The sequence below is a fragment of the Molossus molossus genome, unplaced genomic scaffold, assembly GCF_014108415.1.
Source record: "Molossus molossus isolate mMolMol1 unplaced genomic scaffold, mMolMol1.p scaffold_m16_p_4, whole genome shotgun sequence".
Classification (NCBI taxonomy): domain Eukaryota; kingdom Metazoa; phylum Chordata; class Mammalia; order Chiroptera; family Molossidae; genus Molossus; species Molossus molossus.
In genome coordinates this window covers 128,536,910-128,555,001 of record NW_023425377.1, presented here as the reverse complement: position 1 = coordinate 128,555,001, position 18,092 = coordinate 128,536,910, and the positions used below count along the sequence as shown (strand labels likewise).

Genomic DNA, 18,092 nt, shown 5'->3' with positions numbered 1-18,092 from the left:
AAGGGCCAATGATCTAACCACTGAGCAAAACTGGCCAGGGCTTGTTTACATTTTTATTTACCTATTTAAAAAAAAAAGTTGTTTTCTTTATTTACTTTAGAGAGAGAAGAAGGGAGAGGGAGATAGAGATAGAAACATCTATGAGAGAGAATATCGATTGGCCGCTTCCTGCATGCCCCCCACTGGGGATTTGACCCACAACCTGGGCATGTGCCCTGACTGGGAATCAAACCGTTGACCTCTTGGTGCTGGGTCAACACTCAACCACTGAGCCACACCGGCAGGGCTTGTTTACATTTTCAATACAATATTAAACAATCACAAAAACTTTGCAGAACAGGCCGTGCTGCTGCCTTCTTCAGAGCCCTCTTCCTGAAACCAGAAACATAACTGAGTTCTCAGCCGTTTCACCTGTGTGCACCTCTGCACTTCCAGCTCCTTCCCAGGCCACAGGCCCGGGCGAGGGCTTCTACTCAGAGCACAGGACCAGCAAAGACATGTATCTGTGCTGGCTCCTGTGGGCCCTGAGTCCGACGGGAAGAGCAGGGGTCCAGGGGCTCTGCACTTGCAGCGGGCTGAGCTGTAGGAGGAACACGGAGCTTGGGGACCCAGGAGTTTATAACATTCTGTGAGCGAGGCTCCTGGTCTGGGGGGAGACACCGGCTCCTCAGGCGAGGCTGCCAACATGACCCTGAGGCCTGTGCTGGGTCAGGGTGGTCAGGGCCCCGTACTCAGCATCCCAGTGGGAATACACCTTTCAGCCCCACGTGCTCCTGGCTGGACTCAGATTTCTGCATGAGGGGTATCCTATCCTTGTGCCAACACCGTCTGATTTTCTACAACTTACAAACTAGGAAGTCAGCCTCTTACTGTCTTGATGTTGCTCGAGTCAGAGACAAAGGCCCTGCATTTCTGGGCCCAAGGAAGACAGCCTCTCAACAAGCTACACCAACACTCTTGCCATACTCACCCAAGGAGCACTCTGTCCACAGCTACATTAGTGGAGGAAGAAACCAGAACTTTCCATGGTCTTGCACTCCCAGCTGTAGGAGCTTCACTCTTTTCAAATAGCTGCACAAGAAACAAAATCACCACTGCCAACAAATAGCTCTTCCCTGCTCCAAAAACACCTAATTGTTTGGAAGAAAGGGGAAAAATAAAGAAATCACATAAATAAATTTCTGAAAGCACAAGAAATAATCTCACTATCTCCCTCTCTCCCTCATTTAAGTAATCCATTCAAAAAACATGATCCAGTGCTCAGCACAGGGATCAGTAGATACATAACCAAAGACCTCTTAGTGAGACCACAGTCTACTTGGGAACACAGACAAGAAAAGGAACAATGATACAATCGGGGGGGGGGGGGCGGTCAGCAAAGGGTCAAATGAATGCGATGGCAGGAAACTAGACTGCAGTACACAGATGTCAAATCACACCTTGTATTCCCGAAACTTATATAATGGTATGAATGTAGCCAATACATTGAATAAGAGGTAATTAGCGTGTGAGTCACAGTGTGGGTGTATCAGAGGAGGAACACCTGACTCGCGGAGGTGGGGACCGTTCTACAAACGAGCAGCAGAACTGAGTCCCCAGGGGAGCGTCGCAGACCCTGAGCACAGGGTTATCGCAGGCAGAGCCCAGAGGGGCACGCAGCTGTCACTTCTACAGCTGCAGCAGACAGGCCAGGGACGGGGCTGCCGAGGGCCAGGGGGCAAGTGCCAAGGGTTCTTCTTGCTGTGGCTAAAACACTGGATTCTGTCCTGAAGGCCCTTAAGCACTGAAAAGGATGTAATCAGATTGTTTTGGTAAAATTAGTTGAGTGGAAATATAAAGTGTGAACCCTGAGAAAGAAGACACCTAAGAAGGTCTTCTGGTGGCTAATTGGACTCAAATTAAAAAAAACAGAGCCTTGCAGTCATTTCTACACAGGGGCTCTCCCATACACCGGACTTCAGGGAGAAGCCTGAACCGAACTGCCTGCCTGTCCTGTGTCAGCCATCTGAGCCAGGCCTTACAGAGGAGTCCTGAGATCCTACTTCAACCAATAGGAATGGCTTTCCCCCTCCAATATGAGTTGTGCAGCTCTGACCAATCAGGATAGTGCCTTTTGGATCAATCAAACTTTGACACTTTGGAGTCCTCTTTTGCATAAGGATGAACCAATCGGGGATCAGGGGTGGAGACTTCTGGTTGAGCCAGTTCCCCTCTGGCTCTGGGGGTACACTGCTCCTTTCCAGCAAAGACTGAAAACTGCATGCCCTGGCTGAGCTGAAACACAAAGCAGATTGGCAGGGAGTAGCGCAGAGCTGTCCAGCCAGAGGGACCTGGCCCCAGGGCTGACCAGGAGCTCATAAAGGCTTCGCTCATCAGAGCTGACTCCTCTACTGTGTTTGTGACTGGGGGATGGGTGCACAGCGCTACTCATCCCTCAAGTGTGCTCTTCCAGCCTACATCTCTCTAGAGTTCTTCTGAAACCGCGCCTCACCAGGGGCAGACTGAGCTAGAGGCTTGAACACAACCAGGCGTTGACCGCAGACGGGCTGCACACAACAAGCGTGATCAGCACCACCCTTCCCGCTCCGCACCGTGAATGATGGTGATGGGGGGGGTGCTGGCGCACAGCCCCTTCTCATCCTCCGCATGTCCCTGTGACGCCACCATCCGAGCTATCTGGGTGAGAGCTGTAGCTTGGTCCTCGTTCAACTTGTGTGCCTGGATTACGTCACTAGCTAACTGCAGAGCTGCTCCAAGGCTGGGCAGGTCGCACTTTGTGTGGGGACTTGAGAAGGCCGGTGGGATAAACGTTCTTTTATCGCCTCTCTTGCTGCTAACGGTAGTTGACGAAGACCTAGTAAAAAGGCAGCCAATAAAATCAAAGAAAAATGAGGGGTTTGAAATAGGTGAGTAGACCTATTTATAACCTAACCTTCACTTTATAAGCATCTCAGAGGACATCTTTCTGTGGGCACAGATGTATGTATACTCCAATCTGGAGAGGGTAGGAGAGAAAAGAACTACTTTGTTGAATACTTGCTACATGCGGACACTGTGCTAAGTATGGCATATGTTATTTGTTGTAATCTTCACAGTAATACTGGGAAGGTTAATTTACCCACACAGACACGGAATATTAAATGTTTTCCCCAAAGTGCTCAGCACCAATGGGACGTCGACACTGAAGCCCAAGCTGGCTCAGAACTGACACAACTGTCAGAGAGAAGCTGGCTTTAGCTCTATAAATACTGAATTTATTTCCAAGTAGAAAAACAACATATTGAAATTATATTGATTTTATTTTAACCTAGGACTTCATTGTGATAAGAAAAACAAACCTCTACCAGATAGACTATAACATTCTAAATTCGAGACTAGTGTTTTGGTCATTTTCATTAATTTAATAAAATGTCACTTCCAATTCTTTAAAAGGGGGCATGTGTGCTTGAAAAATTAAAAATGAGATACAGATTATGTCAAGAATAAAACTAGTACCAATATACATATTGGATTTAGGATGTAAAATAATTATTTAAAAAATTTTAAATGAATGACTGACATATAACACTAAATTTAAGGTATATAAAATGACACTTTGATACTGTAAAATAATTCTTATTAATGTCAAGTAATTTGTAGCATAAAAATACAGATGAATTAAAAAAAAATCAATACTCAAATGATCCTTAAGAAATCATTCCTTGACATAGGGGAAAACTGCAGGAGCATTTATGAGCCCCAACCACCACGTCCAGACAGATGGGGGAACAGATGGGTGTTGATGGGAAACAATGTGCATCTGTCTTTCTCTCTTAATTTTCAACTACTGACAAAGACAGTACTCTCAGAGTCTCCGAAAGACAAAACTTTGCCGGCAAAATTTCCGAACGGACTCATACTGCATTTTCACGTCCGCATTTGGTCCCTGTTCCCGAAGCCCCAGGACCCGCACGCGAGGCCTTACATTGCCAGCAGGTGCGGGGTGAGCGGCAGAGCGGCGGGACGGAAGTAGTCCTGCAGGTTCCTCAGGGTGGTCAGCTCCGAGCTGGCATTGCAGACCAACAGCGCGTGGACCACTGCTGCAGAGAGGACGCAGAGAGCGAGCGTTCAGTGCGCCTGAAAGGGCCCGTAAGCGCCCTAGCGTGCCCACTAAGAGCGGGCTGCTGCCCGAATCCCAGGACGGCCAACAAGCCCTCAGCACATGCGCGGGCCACCTGCCCTCTGCGCATGCGCCCTGTGCGGGTCCCGCTGCACCCCAAGGGGCAAGGCCCGGCATAGTAGCTGACGGACAGACACTGCGACCGCCATCTACAGCCGTCCAGTCGGCACACTGCCCTGTGCCTGCAACATCTGTGCCGTTTTCAATCATTTGTTTGCATTTCCCCCTCAATTACTTCATGGAACTGTAGGGAAGCAGGAAATTAGGTGCTGAGGATGCATCCAAAGTGACAAATGTCCACTTAACTAGGTGACGGCTTCAGTGGGCCTACTGAGTTCAGACAGAAAACATGGCCGTGAAGCCCGCATGCGAGCCCTGGCAGGTGCGGCTCAGTGGGTGGGCCCTGTACATCTGGACAGTTCGTTCCAGACAGGGCACGTGCCTGGGTGTGGGCTCCGGGCAGGAGGCAGCCCACCATGTTGCGCTCTCACAGTCACGTTTCTCTCTTCTCCCCTCCTCTCTCTCTAAAAATCAATCAACTATTCTTTTAAAGAAATAAATAAAACGTTAATGAGATACTGGAATGAGTCACTGAATACTGTGTCTTAGTCATGACCGAATCCGGCCTCAGAAGTTACTCCAGAGCGGACAATGCAGGTGCCCAGATTCATACACAGGGTAGGTTCAGCTCCTTCAGTGAGTCAGGCTGTGGCCTTGTGCCTCACCCAGAGCTTCCCAGGGCAGATGATAGCACCCCTGGAAATAAAACACACTCTGCTGCCCTGGCTGGTTTTGCTCAGTGGTTAGAACATCGGCCCTCAGACCAGAGAGTCCTGGGTTCAGTTCCCACTAAGGGCACGTACCTCAGTTGCAGTGTGTCCCCGGCCCCAGTTTGGGTTGTGAGGGTAGCAGCCAGTCAATGTGTCTCTCTCACATCGATGTTTCTCTCCCTCCCTCCCGCTCTATCTGAAGATAAATGCAAAAATGTCCTTGGGTGAGGATAAAAAAAACACCCTCCTGTTCAACTGCTCTCAAATCTCCTGCAAAATCTGAGAACTTCTTGATGTAAACATAAATAATTTCTTTACAACATACCCTATTAGAATAATATACCAAGGGAATTAAATAAACTCAGAGAATTAGAACGTGATACAAGAACTTACTTGACAAAATTCTTATTTGAAAATCAGGTATATGCTGTGGAAATTAAACTTCAACAAAATACTTAAGTGAGGGACAAGATTTCATTGCACTCATAGCCCTCTGGGACTTGAACTGCAGAAATAGTTACATACTCAACTGCCATGCACCTTTTCAGGCAGGGACACAACAGCAGGAGGCAGAAGCAGGTGCTTTTTCTTGGCTTTAATCAAACAATTCCACACAAGTTAGCATTCTTGCTCAGTGTGGCTCATGGCTGCTTCTCTTCTAATATAAATTAAGGCGGGCATGGCGATACTTACTGTCTGCTGGCCAGTTGGAGGGGAAGTAGCCTTTCAAAGGGAGCAGCTCCACCTCGTTGACAGACGTTGGCCCAAAGAAAGCACTGCATGCAATGAAAGTGTCCAACTCAAAGTCCAGGGTTTTGGAGACCACCCACAGATCATCTGAAAAACACACATTTAAAGGACTCAGAACTACCTTCAGTCCAGAGCTACTTTGGATTTCTCAGATGCTTAGTCCCTCATTATTTCTCAAGAAAACAGAATTAGTTACTGCCATCTGTAAGATTCCACCCAAACTAGGACCTGAACATGTAACATTTCATTTCCACATTTTTGACTAGATTAATTTTACGATGTTAAAGTTATTTTATCACCATAAGAAAGTATAATTAAAGCAAAGACAACATCTAACTCATCTTTCTCTTCTAAAACAGCTTTATAGCTACACCAGACTTCCCAAGGTAGACTATTACTCTAGGGCAGCGATTTTCAATCTTTTTCATCTCATGACACACATAAAGTAATTACAGAAATTCTGTAGCACACCAAAATTAGGTTTTTTCCCAATCTGACAAGGAAAAAAAAGGTTACAATTTGATTCACTCACTCCAGATGGCTGTTGTGTTGGTTTTTATCATTTTTTTATTTGACAATCTAAGGAAAAAGAGATTAGAGCCCGTGTGTTTTAAAAATTCCTGTAGCACACCGTTGGACAAGTGCTGTTTTAGAGAGATGCTCTACCACACAGTGGTTTTCCATGCTCAAATAAGGTCAGAAACCCATGGGTGGAATCCATGTTTTCTTACCAGACCTCCACACACTGAGTCTATGGAGCAGCTCACAGTGTGCTTTCTCCCTGTAGAGCTGCCCACCCACCTCCACAGCACGCTGTGCGCCCACAGCCACTGCTCAGGACACCTGAGCATGACTTATTCCCACCACCAGCAGCATTTACACTTAAAAAGAGCCAACTGTCGCCCTGGCTGGTGTGGCTCAGTTGGTTGAGCATCACCCTCTGCACTGAAAGGTCACCGGTTCAATTTCTGGTCAAGGCACATACCCAGATTTTGGGTTGGATCAGTTGGAATGCATGCAGGAGGCAACCCATCAATGTTTTTCTCACATCACTCTAACATCAATAAAAACAAATTAAGGAAAAAAGAAGGTAAGTTTTTAAAAAAAGAGTCAACTGCATTTGTTGTAAAAGTTATTTATACCAGTTGTATCTGTTGTTATAATTATACAGTTTAATCATTTATTGTTTGAATCACTGAGTATGAAGGAAAAATTATTTTAAGAAAACTTAAGTGAACAATTCAGAGACTTTAAAGAAAGGGACCCAAAACACCAAAAAATGCTTCTGACTCAAGTACAGATGAGATCACCATAAAACACTAGAAAAGAGAGTGAAAATTTTAAAGCATTCTCTACTTACATTGTTTCAGAAATGTCTAAGTTCTTGCCCATGTCTATGGCTGGTGCGCTGTGGTTCCTGTTCACAGAAGGACGATGGAGAGGACTCCATCAAAACCCACCTTCTGAACAAAAAACCTTCACTCTTGGTCAAAAGATCATTAAATAAAAATATACTCAGCCCTGGCCAGCGTGGCTCAGGTGGCTGAGTGTCGTATCTAAAAGGTTGCTGATTCGATTCCCGGTCAGGGCACACGCCCAGGTTCGAGATCAGTCCCCATCTACGTCGGGTTATGTACCAGACAGAGGCAACTGATGGATGTTTCTCTCTTACATCAATGTTTCTCTCTCTCCCCCTTCCTCTAAAACCAATAAAAAACATATTTTTAAAAATTCATAAATTTTAAGATAAAATGTTTAATGTTCACATGCATTTTTTTTTTTTTTTATCCTCACCCAAGGACATTTTTCCATTTTTTATTCAGACAGAGCGGGAGGGAGAGAGAGAGAGAGAGAGAAACATCAATGTGAAAGGGACACATCGAGTGGCTGCCACCCACACAACCCAACCAGGGCCTGGGACAAACTGCAACCGAGGTACGTGCCCTTAGAGGGAACCGAACCCTGGTCTCTCTGGGCCGCAGGCTGACGCTCTAACCGCTGAGCCAAACTGGCCAGGGCCACATGCATTTTTTATAATCCTGACTTTAGACAACTTTTAAAATTAACTGACCAAGCATCACTGAGCTACATTCCCGTCTTGGAAAGTCCAATGCACAGCAACAAATATAAGGCTCGGAAAAATCTTGGATTGAGGTCATACATAGTTTAACATAGCACTTTCCAAAATTTAGCCATAAAATCTTTTTTTTTTTTTTAATGTTAACTCTTATCAATACCCTTAGAACTATTATTTCAGTAAACATGTTTAGGAAACTATAGAAAAAGCCAAGCTATATTATAGTATATTTTATACCTAATTTATTTAAAAATATGCCAACTGAGGTAACATGTATTTAAACAATTTATTCCCTTTGCTAATATCTACTTTATTCAGCATTCACCACGATTTGCAAGCAGACATCTACTGCAAGAGCGACGACAGGAGTCTGCGCACCCTCCCTTCTTCCCAGGCCCCACTGAAACACTGCGCAGCGGCGGCGGGGGAGCCACTCCCACTTCAGAGACATGAGTGTCTTGTGGAAGCCACAGGAAATGAGACAAACAATGGAAATCCTACGAAGCTTGTAATCCTTGCAGATGGCAGAAAGGAACTGGGGGTGGGGACAGACTTTTCCCAGCGGATCCCAGGAAGATCCCAAGCTCAGCAACCCCAGGAAGGTGGCTGTGGGTGCAGAATGTCATCGGGGACGCAACACGAGAATGATGGAATAATCCTGTCTCTCCTGAGCAGTGACACCAGCACCTGTCCTGAGGCTGACACGAGGAACGTATCCTCTAACACAGGCACCAGGGCAGACTCGATGAGGGGCTCTGAGCGAGGAGGGGCAGCAACCCGCATGACTACTGGGCACCACGAACAGGTCAAAAAATCAGAGTCCATCTGCAGGTTGCAGATCTATGAGGATTTTGTTGTTAATAGAACACAATAATTTATACTATGTTCTGTGTCAACAGACATTTTTAAATGTCAGATAGGCATTATTAGTACTTTCTGGACAGAGAAGTTAAACACGTCACCCAGGCAGAGGGCAGTACGTGGCACATGGACGGAGCCCGACTCCCGGAGCTCCCTGGAAGCTCCAGGCCGCTCCACCGCCCACGCGCCGCCTGAACAGGACAGCTGGTGCCCAGGGAGATAAGTTCACAGGCCCAAATAATGAGACATTTAAGGGGCACAAAGATGTTAAGAGAAAACCACACTGGGTTTCAGAGTCCTTCAGAACAGGAGACACCAGAGCAGATGGACAAAGACTCGAGTTAGCCTGGCAGAAATGGAAAGTAAGAGAGGTATTGCGAAGCCAATCAGAGCAAGGAACTATGAAAGAGAAATGAACAAAAATACTGGTTTGGGAAAATATGGTAGTTGAAATAAAGTAATAATTGATGGGTTAAATAGCAGAATGGATACATTTGAAAAATAAGCAATTTGAAGGAAGAAAGGACAATAATCCAGACAATGCAAAAGAAATGTGAAGAGATTTAAGAACAGACTCAGAAGTGCTAACATCTGAATTACAAAAGTCCAAGAGAAATAAAAATAAGAAGATCGTCTGAAGAAATGATGGAGATCAATTTTCCAGAACTAGAAATACATTTCCCAACACGGACCTGTCAATCACACGACCATGCTGTGCTCGGTGTTCGGACGATGAGGCCATCGAGCTGCAGCACAAAGGAATCCGACAAAAAGACAGAGGAGCCAAAACACCGGCAAAGAAACCAGTGAAAAAGAAAAAAGAGCCGAGATGGAACATGGACCCAAAGAAGGGACATTCCAGCTCCTCCACCAAAGCCTCTGAGAGGGTCCGGTCGCCCCTCTGACCCCAGAAGACATAGCTGACCCACAATGAAAAGACTCCAGCAGGCCCTTGGCGGGAGCAGTGATGGAGACGAGTCACCGAGGAGGGAGGAGGGTTTTGGCGGCACAGAAGAATGGTTTTGCCCCAGTCTTCCATGTCTGAGGACACTGAGAGTGGTGATGACTTCTTCACTTGGAAAGACAGACGGACACGAAAAAAGGAAAGTAGTTGCCATTCTTCAGTTTCAGAACAAAAATCCCCCAAAAAAGTGTCCCTGAAGAAGACATATTTAAAACCTCTGAGGGTGTAAGAGCACAGAGGCACGGAAGTTCGGACCAGTGTTTTTCCGGGTCTTCATCTGGGTCTAAAAGCTCTGGAAGAAACTACAGAGAACAGGCTCCGAAAAGCAAAGCCCCAGGTTTCAAGCAAAATGAGCCTCAGCCCAAGAACCAGTCCATGGAGAGCACACAGAGTGGACCTGGAAACAACGCACAGGGCCTGGGGCCCTTCGTGGGAGCAGCAAGAGGTGCAGACAGCAATAAAAGTTGTGTGTTTCAGCCCTGGCCAGTTTGGCTCGGCGGTTAGAACGTCGGCCTGTGGTCCAGAGAGACCTAGGTTTGGTTCCCACAGAGGGCACGTACCTCGGTTGCAGTTTGTCCACGGCCCTGGTTGGGTCGTGCGGTGGCGGCCGCTCGATGTGTCCCTTTCACGTCGATGTTTCCCTCTCTCTCTTCCTCTCTCTCCCCTCCCACTCTATCTGAACAAAAAAATGGAAAAATATCCTCGGGTGAGGGGAAAAAAATAAATTAAAAAAAAAAGTGCGTTTCAGGGGAAAGTCACCTTTGATGACTGGACTTTTCCATCTAAAAATGCCTTTTCTTCCTGTTTTTATTACCAGTCCATTACTTAAACTCATATTTGAATAAATCTCTTGGGGGGTGGGGTAGAGAAACAAGTGGGTGTTTTTTTAAAGCTGCTCATACATCTTTTAAAAACATATTTTTTTATTGATTGAGAGAGAAAGGAAGAGAAGGGGAGAAGAGAAACATCGATTGGCTGCCTCCTGCATGCACCCCAACTGGGGGTCAAACTCTCAACCTGAGCATGTGCCTTGACCAGGAATTGAACCAGCAACCTCTCGGTGCACGGACGATGCTCAATCAACTGACCACATTGGCTGGAGGAAGTCTGTTGTCTTTATTTCTCTTTTTATGTGTGTTCAAGTTATGTTTAGATAAACTTTCCATCAATCAACTATAAGACTGATTTTTTTCCATTTTACTTCGCCCCCTTTTTTATTAATTTATTAACTTACTAGGATGGCACTAGTTACATAAATTGATTTTAAAAACATGCCCACATTATTCCCTTTATGAAATAATTTTAAGATTCTGTCAGATTTCCTTATTGCTTATCATGAAGTGAATTGGTTTTGTGTTTCTTTGCCTTGAAAATAAATATTGAGATATACTTAAAATAATAATGGGAAAATATGAGGAAATTGTCGCAACTTAAAATAGATCACCTTTGCTAAAAGTTAATGTTAGCAAAACTAAGATTAAGATGGTGATGTTCATTATGGTATACAGACAATAAATTATACACATATTAATTTTTAATTTTATTATGTTTTAATTATTTGTGATTCTATACTTTTTGACTGTTTAGTTTTCCAGGACAATTTTGGATTTCCAAATTATATTCCAATTATTCAGGCAACATACATTGTTTAAATGTAGCAACACAACCAAAAAATTGATTTTATATTTCACTGCATACAACAATTCTGTTAAACCAGAATGTACGACAAGTAAGCACGCGGCCGTGTGCTCTCGCAGAAACATTTTCGAGGAGCCCTGGGTGGGAAGTGACATGAACAACTGAAGGGAGGCAGAGCTGAAAGGGCATTTCTGCTGGGCGGCCAGGCCAGGGGGGACTCGCTCAGGACGGGACTGCTCTGTACATCACAGACTGTTATTAAAAGGACAACAGGACTTAAATCCCTTCAAAAGTTTCACTTTTTGTGCTCTGGGAGAAATTAAAGGTTCTTGATTAACTAAATGAAAGTAATTAAATTCTGGGAAAACTATATAAAGAGTTTACAGAGCTGTATGTAGCGGAGATGCAAGGCTGACCTGAGTCACCAACATGATCTGATCAACTTACCTTTGCTGTATGTCGAAGAACCTTCCTTCCGACTCAGCTTAAGATAAAGTTTGCTTTTAGGTTCATTATAAAATTCAGCATTTACAGTCATAAACTTCTTCAGTTTGCCATGCTGTTTTCTTTGAAAATCAAATCCTTTTCTGAAAAAAGAGTAAAAAACAAAAGTGAGTTTGAACGCGAGGCGCAAATGTTTCCTTAGCTGGAGCACCATGGCGTGCATGTGCTTCCGATGCGCAGCACACTCTGCAGACGCGCGGTGCTGGACAGTGAGCAGCTGACACACCAGTCATGCATTGTCCTCCTGCGATGAGAACTTTAAGATTTACTCTCTTAGCCCTGGCCAGTCCAGTTTGGCTCAGTGGTTGGAGCATCGGCCTGCGGTCCAGAGACCCAGGTTCGGTTCCCGCTAAGGGCACGTACCTCGATTGCAGTTTGTCCCCGGCCCTGGTTGGTCGTGCAGGTGGCAGCCACTCAATGTGTCCCTTTCACATCGATGTTTCTCTCTCTGTCTCTCTTTCTCTCTGTCTCTTCCTCTCCCTCCCTCCCACTCTATCTGAACAAAAAAAAAGTGGAAAAATGTCCTCGGGTGAGGATAAAAAAAAAAAAAGATTTACTCTCTTAGTAACTTCCAAGTATACTCTATACTGTCCAGTATTACTAATCATAGTCACCATGCTACACATGACACACCCAGGACTTATTTGCATATAACTGAAAGTTTGAAGGTACAATTGTTTTAAAATACAGTATAAAAGAACCAGGATGTGTGTATGTTTATATTCTCTCATACATACATATGGAATAAAAACATACTGTGTCAAAAGAAGGAAACAGCGGCCCTCACAGAATTATCATTTATTTTAAAAGACGTTGAGATAGAATAAGTATCTAAAAGTATCTCATCAACTAAGGAGTTGCTATAACTATAAAATGGGAATAATAAATCACCCCCATTATTTCCAGATCTTATACGTTATGATGGTAAATAACATGCAAAGTGCTTAAAAGAGTGCCCAGCTCCCAGCATATGTTGTTATTAAATTATGCAAATGCTCATTATATTTAGCTTTTGAATGGTCCTACTTCCATGAGACATGTTCCCAAAGAGCATGTCACCCTGTACACCAACAGTTCTGGTGGTGACAGACCACCACCTCCTACCCTGCCTCAGCAAACCCTTTCTGTGGCTTCTTCCGTGGGGTGTCCCTCGGGACTGAGGTCACGTGCAGCAGTGGTTAGGAAAACCGCACTCCCCGGTCACCTGACACTGCTGCCACAGCTTGACGCTTGGAGGGCCCAAGCCAGCTCCAGAGAACTGTCCCCCGTTGGAAACTCTGAAGTGCTCTGTCTTTCAGACACTTTACCTGTCTCCATCTCTTCAAACTGAGGTTACTATTTTCTGATACACTGAGAGACAACTGTCTGTTATCGTAAACACACCTCACCAACAGCTGACACTCCTCATAGAGGGGCAGCTTCTGACTTCTTAAGTACACGCCAAGGCTCTTTATGTCACCCAAAACCACAGCAGGCGGCGACTGCTCCTGTGTTACATGTCCTGGGGTCACTTCCTCAAGCCACTTAAAAAATTTACATTGGTCACCTTTGGGTGCATCACAGGTATAGAAAAGACGACCCTAAGTGGAAGAAGATAATACAATTTAGTGAGAAAAATGTTTCTCCTTTTCACTGATTTGTAGTGAGAGCGAGCTCTGTTGTTCCACTTACTGGTGCACTCACTGGTTGACTCTTGTATGTGCCCTGGCCAGGGACTGAACCAGCAATCTTATCATATCGGGACGACGCTCTAACCAACTGAGCTGCCCGGCCAGGGCTTGTATCATGCTTGTTATGGCTTTTACAAAGGTTGCTTGGCATTAATGTACTCTAATAAATTAGTCATCATACAACTCAATCTTTTCATTAATTCAAACAATAAATTAAAATTTACAACCTAGTCTCCAGTTTGTTTTCTCCTTATCAAAGTGACCTTATTCTGAGAATACGGGCTTATCTGAAGAGTAAAAGGCCTTGTTCTAGATCTGACAGGACCACTCCAGACAACCTGCCCCGACAATGTGAGGAGCACCTGGCGTGTTTCTCCAGCGTGCTCTCCCACTGAAGTGTACATGTAGGTTGTTTTGTTGTTTAAGCTAAAACTCGATTAACAATATATTTTCTACTCTATGACCTAACCCTTACAGTCAACATTATACTGTTAGTATGACAACCGTGTCATCAAATATTCTTAAAAAAAAAAAAAAACTTTTAGTGGCTCTATAACATTTCATTCCATGGTTCTAATATTATTTATGAACTCTTGCTTAACAACTATATCTAAATCCAAGTTCACCTACTCAGTATGCTAACAATGGAGGAAAAGGGTGTCACCGTGAGTGAGAGATGGTCTCACAGTGAGGACAAACCACCCATCAGCACACACACAATTTACTAACTTCTCCTGTAACAGGACACATTCAGAGAATCAGTCAGGATGCTTCTTTGTCCCTCTGGCCATGATGCAGGCCCTTCCTCCAGGCTCAGGCTCCCCTCTCGGGCTGGTGGGCTCTCCCTGGAGCTCGGGCTGCCCTCCTGCCTCCCCAGCAGTGCGGAGTATTTCCTCTCCTGCCTCTCCACCCACTGCTTTGCCTAAGCCCCTATGCTACAGGAAGGATGATCTGCCCTGGCCGGTTTGGCTCAGCGGTTAGAGCATCGGCCTGCAGTCTGGAGAGACCCGGGTTCGGTTTCCACTAAGGGCATGTACCTCGGTTGCAGTTTGTCCCCGGCCCTGGTTGGTCGTGCGGGTGGCAGCCACTCGATGTGCCTCTTTCACGTCGATGTTTCTCTCTCTCTCTCTCTCTTCCTCTCTCTCCCTCCCACTCTATCTGTGCAAAAAATGGAAAAATGTCCTCGGGTGAGGATAAAAAAAAAAGGAAGGATGATCTCCACCCCTAGTTCTGCTCCCCGACCACAGACCCGCTCCCAGTGAGACACACTGGGTGTCGCTCAGTGACTGAAGCCTCAGGCACAGGCTCCTCACCAAGACTCACTCTGCTGGGCAAGTGCCAGAGGACGACAGGAGGGGAGAGGGGGCAAGACCTTGTTTGGACCTTCCTTTTTAACCATGACCAGCTTTGCAGGTCGGTGATGATGGCAGGATGGCACACGGTTTTCTCCAGTTTCCAGTTTCTCTCCTTTCGATGACGTATAAAACGAGATGTCGACGGTGGAAAGAGCCTTGTGCAGCCTCTGTGCCAACTCAAACAGCAGTATGTTCAGATGCTCTGCGGGAAGACACAGGAGAGAGCAACACGGAATCATCGCGTTCGCATCACACGTGGGCTTACGAAGAGCCTTTGACACCAACGTCCACGTTTTGCAGGCAGGCTTTGCCCTGTACAGCAGAACAAGCTGGTGAATCATGTCATACTTAAAAGTTCCTGCTTAACAAAACCATTGTGACACTCTGAGTTTAAAAGAAAATAAAGACTATAACCTGATAAAGATAACACTGTCATTTCCCATCTGTCAAGCTCCACTTTGATCTGATACTGAAGGACACATGGGAGCAGATTTAAGGCAAAGCTCACAGCACACGCTCACGTCTCACAGCCACACGGACACTGAGCAGCGCCACTCACAGGGCATGAGAGGAACAGCCTACCTATGAGACAGGACGTGAAGACCTGCTTGTAATGGGCAGGCGACTGGAAAACCACAGGTATGCGGGTCTGCCTTTGGGGAAGGAGAGCTGATTTTATCTTCTGCCCACTTGGGAAGCACAGCTCAGAGACATTTATCTCCTGAAATGGAGTAAGTCAGGTTATTATAACAACGACAAAAAAGTGCTATTTACTGATGAGTAAATTATTTTCTATAGATATGTTTAAGAAAATAAACAAACTCTGAAAAATGTCCAGAATCCTTGAAAGTGGTCTTCTAAGGTTAAATGGCTACCATGGCATTACTAATAAGTGAGACCAACTGTTCCTGTCTGACCTTAGTATGTTTTAAATCGTCTTTGCTGGAAAGGCCACCTGATGTGACGAGATCACTGTGCATCTGTCTGATGACAGCTGTAAGAGTGGCTCACAGTCAGCGTGTATGGGATGTACCTTGTCCTCAGTGACGATCGAGTCTGCGCACTGGGCTGACAGTAAGACAGAAACAACGGCAGCACTGGGAGTGATGGGAACAGCGGAGCTGTGATTGAGAACCTACCATGTGCTCAATACTGCACCAGACACAGACACATCCAAAGGTGTCCCTTCACTGAAAGCTCACAGCTACTAGGAATGATCCTAAATCAGAGAAAATGGACTGGAGCTAGAGTTACGGAAAACTCAAAATCAAAAAGCCATCAGCTCCAAGAGTGAAATCATAGCTCTTCATTGAAATTCAGACAGTGACGACTGGGAGGTGCGCAGACACTGGACACTCCTCACCTGCACACCTGTCAAATGGCAGGTGGAGCACGCAGACTCTCCCAGCACCTTCTGAGCATCCTTAGAAGCAGGCTTTAACCTCAAAGAACGTGCTTCTTTTCTGCAAACAAAGTCCTGAGAGCCGACGCCCTGCTGCTGCTGCCGCCGGAGCACACCTCTCACCACCTGCAGGCTCACGGAGTCCGAGGAGTGCTCCCTCTCACCTGCGTCACTACAACACGTCCCGGGAATGGCCTTGGCGAAGAAGCCGTCTGTGGCGCTTGTATCAGGTCTGCTTGGGGTCGTCAAGTCGCACTGCGGTGGGTTCTGATACTTTAGCCACTTGCTTTGAGCAGACGCTCGATCGAGACGTGAGACGTGTCCTGGAGTCACCTCCCTGGATGCTCGACACAAAGAGGCTGCACTCCGGTCCTCAGGCCCAGAGCTCAGGGGAAGAGCCGCCGACTCCTCACGCAAGTAGATCGGGGGAGAACCAGAAGGCAGCTGCCTGTCACAGGACCGAGGGTCTACAGCAGGGGGCCCCTCAGATGGTGGCACTGTGAGGAGCGGGACTCGTGCTCTACTTAGCAAAGGGAGCCTCTGAAGGCTCTGCTTCTCCGGGGAACGAAACTTCTTCATTACTGGGGAGAAAAGCCAACTAAATAAAAATGTATTTAGGTCATCACCCAGGCCCTAGAAAATCGTGGGTATACACAGAAAAGCAAAAAAATACTAACTTACCTTGAAAACAATTAATTACATAACTTTCTTCTTTTTTTTAAATAAAAAAATTTAATGGTTTTAGTCTCAAAAAAATAAAGATTTCAAAGATGAATTAATATACTGAAACTTCTTTAAGGTTGATGAACTTGGAACTGTCTTTTTCTTATCCCCTTAGCTAACAGTTTCCCCCAATTACTACCTTCTGTTTACATGGCACTGAAGTTCCCAGAGAACTTTCAGCCAAAGGAATCATCACCCATTTCACAGATGAGATTACTGAGGCCTGGAGGGAACACGACCAACTGACAGCCAGGACGAGAGCCCACAACTAGACTATCCTCAACCTTATTTCCTTCTCCAGAGACTGAAGTTCCCAGTTCAGGAAACTGTGTCGTTGCAACTTCCTTTACATATTACACTCATGAGTTAATATGTGACCTTCAGAGTAAAGAGTTTTAGTTTGATCTATGGGTATGTGATAAGAGTCTGTGTTTTGTACACTCATATTCTGGCAGATTTAGGTTGAGTGTTAGTAACAGATACATCCCTGAAAATATAAAAAGCAATAATATTTGTTAAATAAGTAAATAAATGAATGAATAATAATGCATGAGAACTATACAAGCTTAGAGTTTTTATCAGATAGTGCTACGTCTCCTATTTTATAACAATACACCTTCCTGACAGCTTCTATTTTTTGGACATAAACTGGAGATCACTTGGGAAGCTAGAAGAGCCAATGATACTCTTTCAACAAGCCATCAAGCAACACTGACAGAGAAATTAAACTTCAGTAAAATCAGGCTCCTGGTGTGGCTGTGAGGGCACCTGCCACTCCACCGTCACCTCACCTGTCTCCGACATCCCACCACCCACACTGACTCTCCCCACCTGTCTCCTCTGCCAAACAAACCCACTAACCTACTCCACCCCCAGCACCCATGCGCACTGCAAGGTCTTTGTCATACCACCCCCATGACAGAGAACTGCCTATGGCTCCACCCCTCATTCAACAGGGCTCCAGAATCAGGGAGATGAACTGATGAGACCGCAGGGAAGAGGGGAAGGGTGACTGGAGACCCATGGAGAAACAGGGAGTTTCTCAAAGGGAGTCAGAATGCAGGAGCCAAGGCCAGAGCACACAGCCGGGGAAGCAGCTGTTGAAGAGCTTGCTGATACTGCCAGGACTCCCCCACCCCCACCCCCACAGCAGAAGCAGGGAAACAGGTTATGCTGGTCAACCAATGGTGGGAGGGAGGGGCCAGAGGGTCAAGGCCTG

The 18,092-nt window shown here is 45.7% G+C and overlaps 1 protein-coding gene across 1 annotated transcript in view; it reads right to left on the bottom strand.

Moving 5' to 3' along the window:
- The window catches only part of ZGRF1 (zinc finger GRF-type containing 1), a 49,800-nt gene that overhangs the window by 10,479 nt on the left and 21,229 nt on the right, over positions 1–18,092 (bottom strand). The window contains exons 11-19 of the mRNA XM_036282294.1: positions 16,112–16,731; positions 15,331–15,469; positions 14,766–14,950; positions 13,107–13,303; positions 11,667–11,806; positions 5,623–5,766; positions 3,965–4,079; positions 2,592–2,854; positions 971–1,130 (exon numbers count right to left, since the gene is read on the bottom strand). Of these exons, the coding sequence (XP_036138187.1) occupies positions 971–1,130; positions 2,592–2,854; positions 3,965–4,079; positions 5,623–5,766; positions 11,667–11,806; positions 13,107–13,303; positions 14,766–14,950; positions 15,331–15,469; positions 16,112–16,731 (1,963 nt within the window). The remainder of the gene's footprint in view (positions 1–970; positions 1,131–2,591; positions 2,855–3,964; positions 4,080–5,622; positions 5,767–11,666; positions 11,807–13,106; positions 13,304–14,765; positions 14,951–15,330; positions 15,470–16,111; positions 16,732–18,092) is intronic.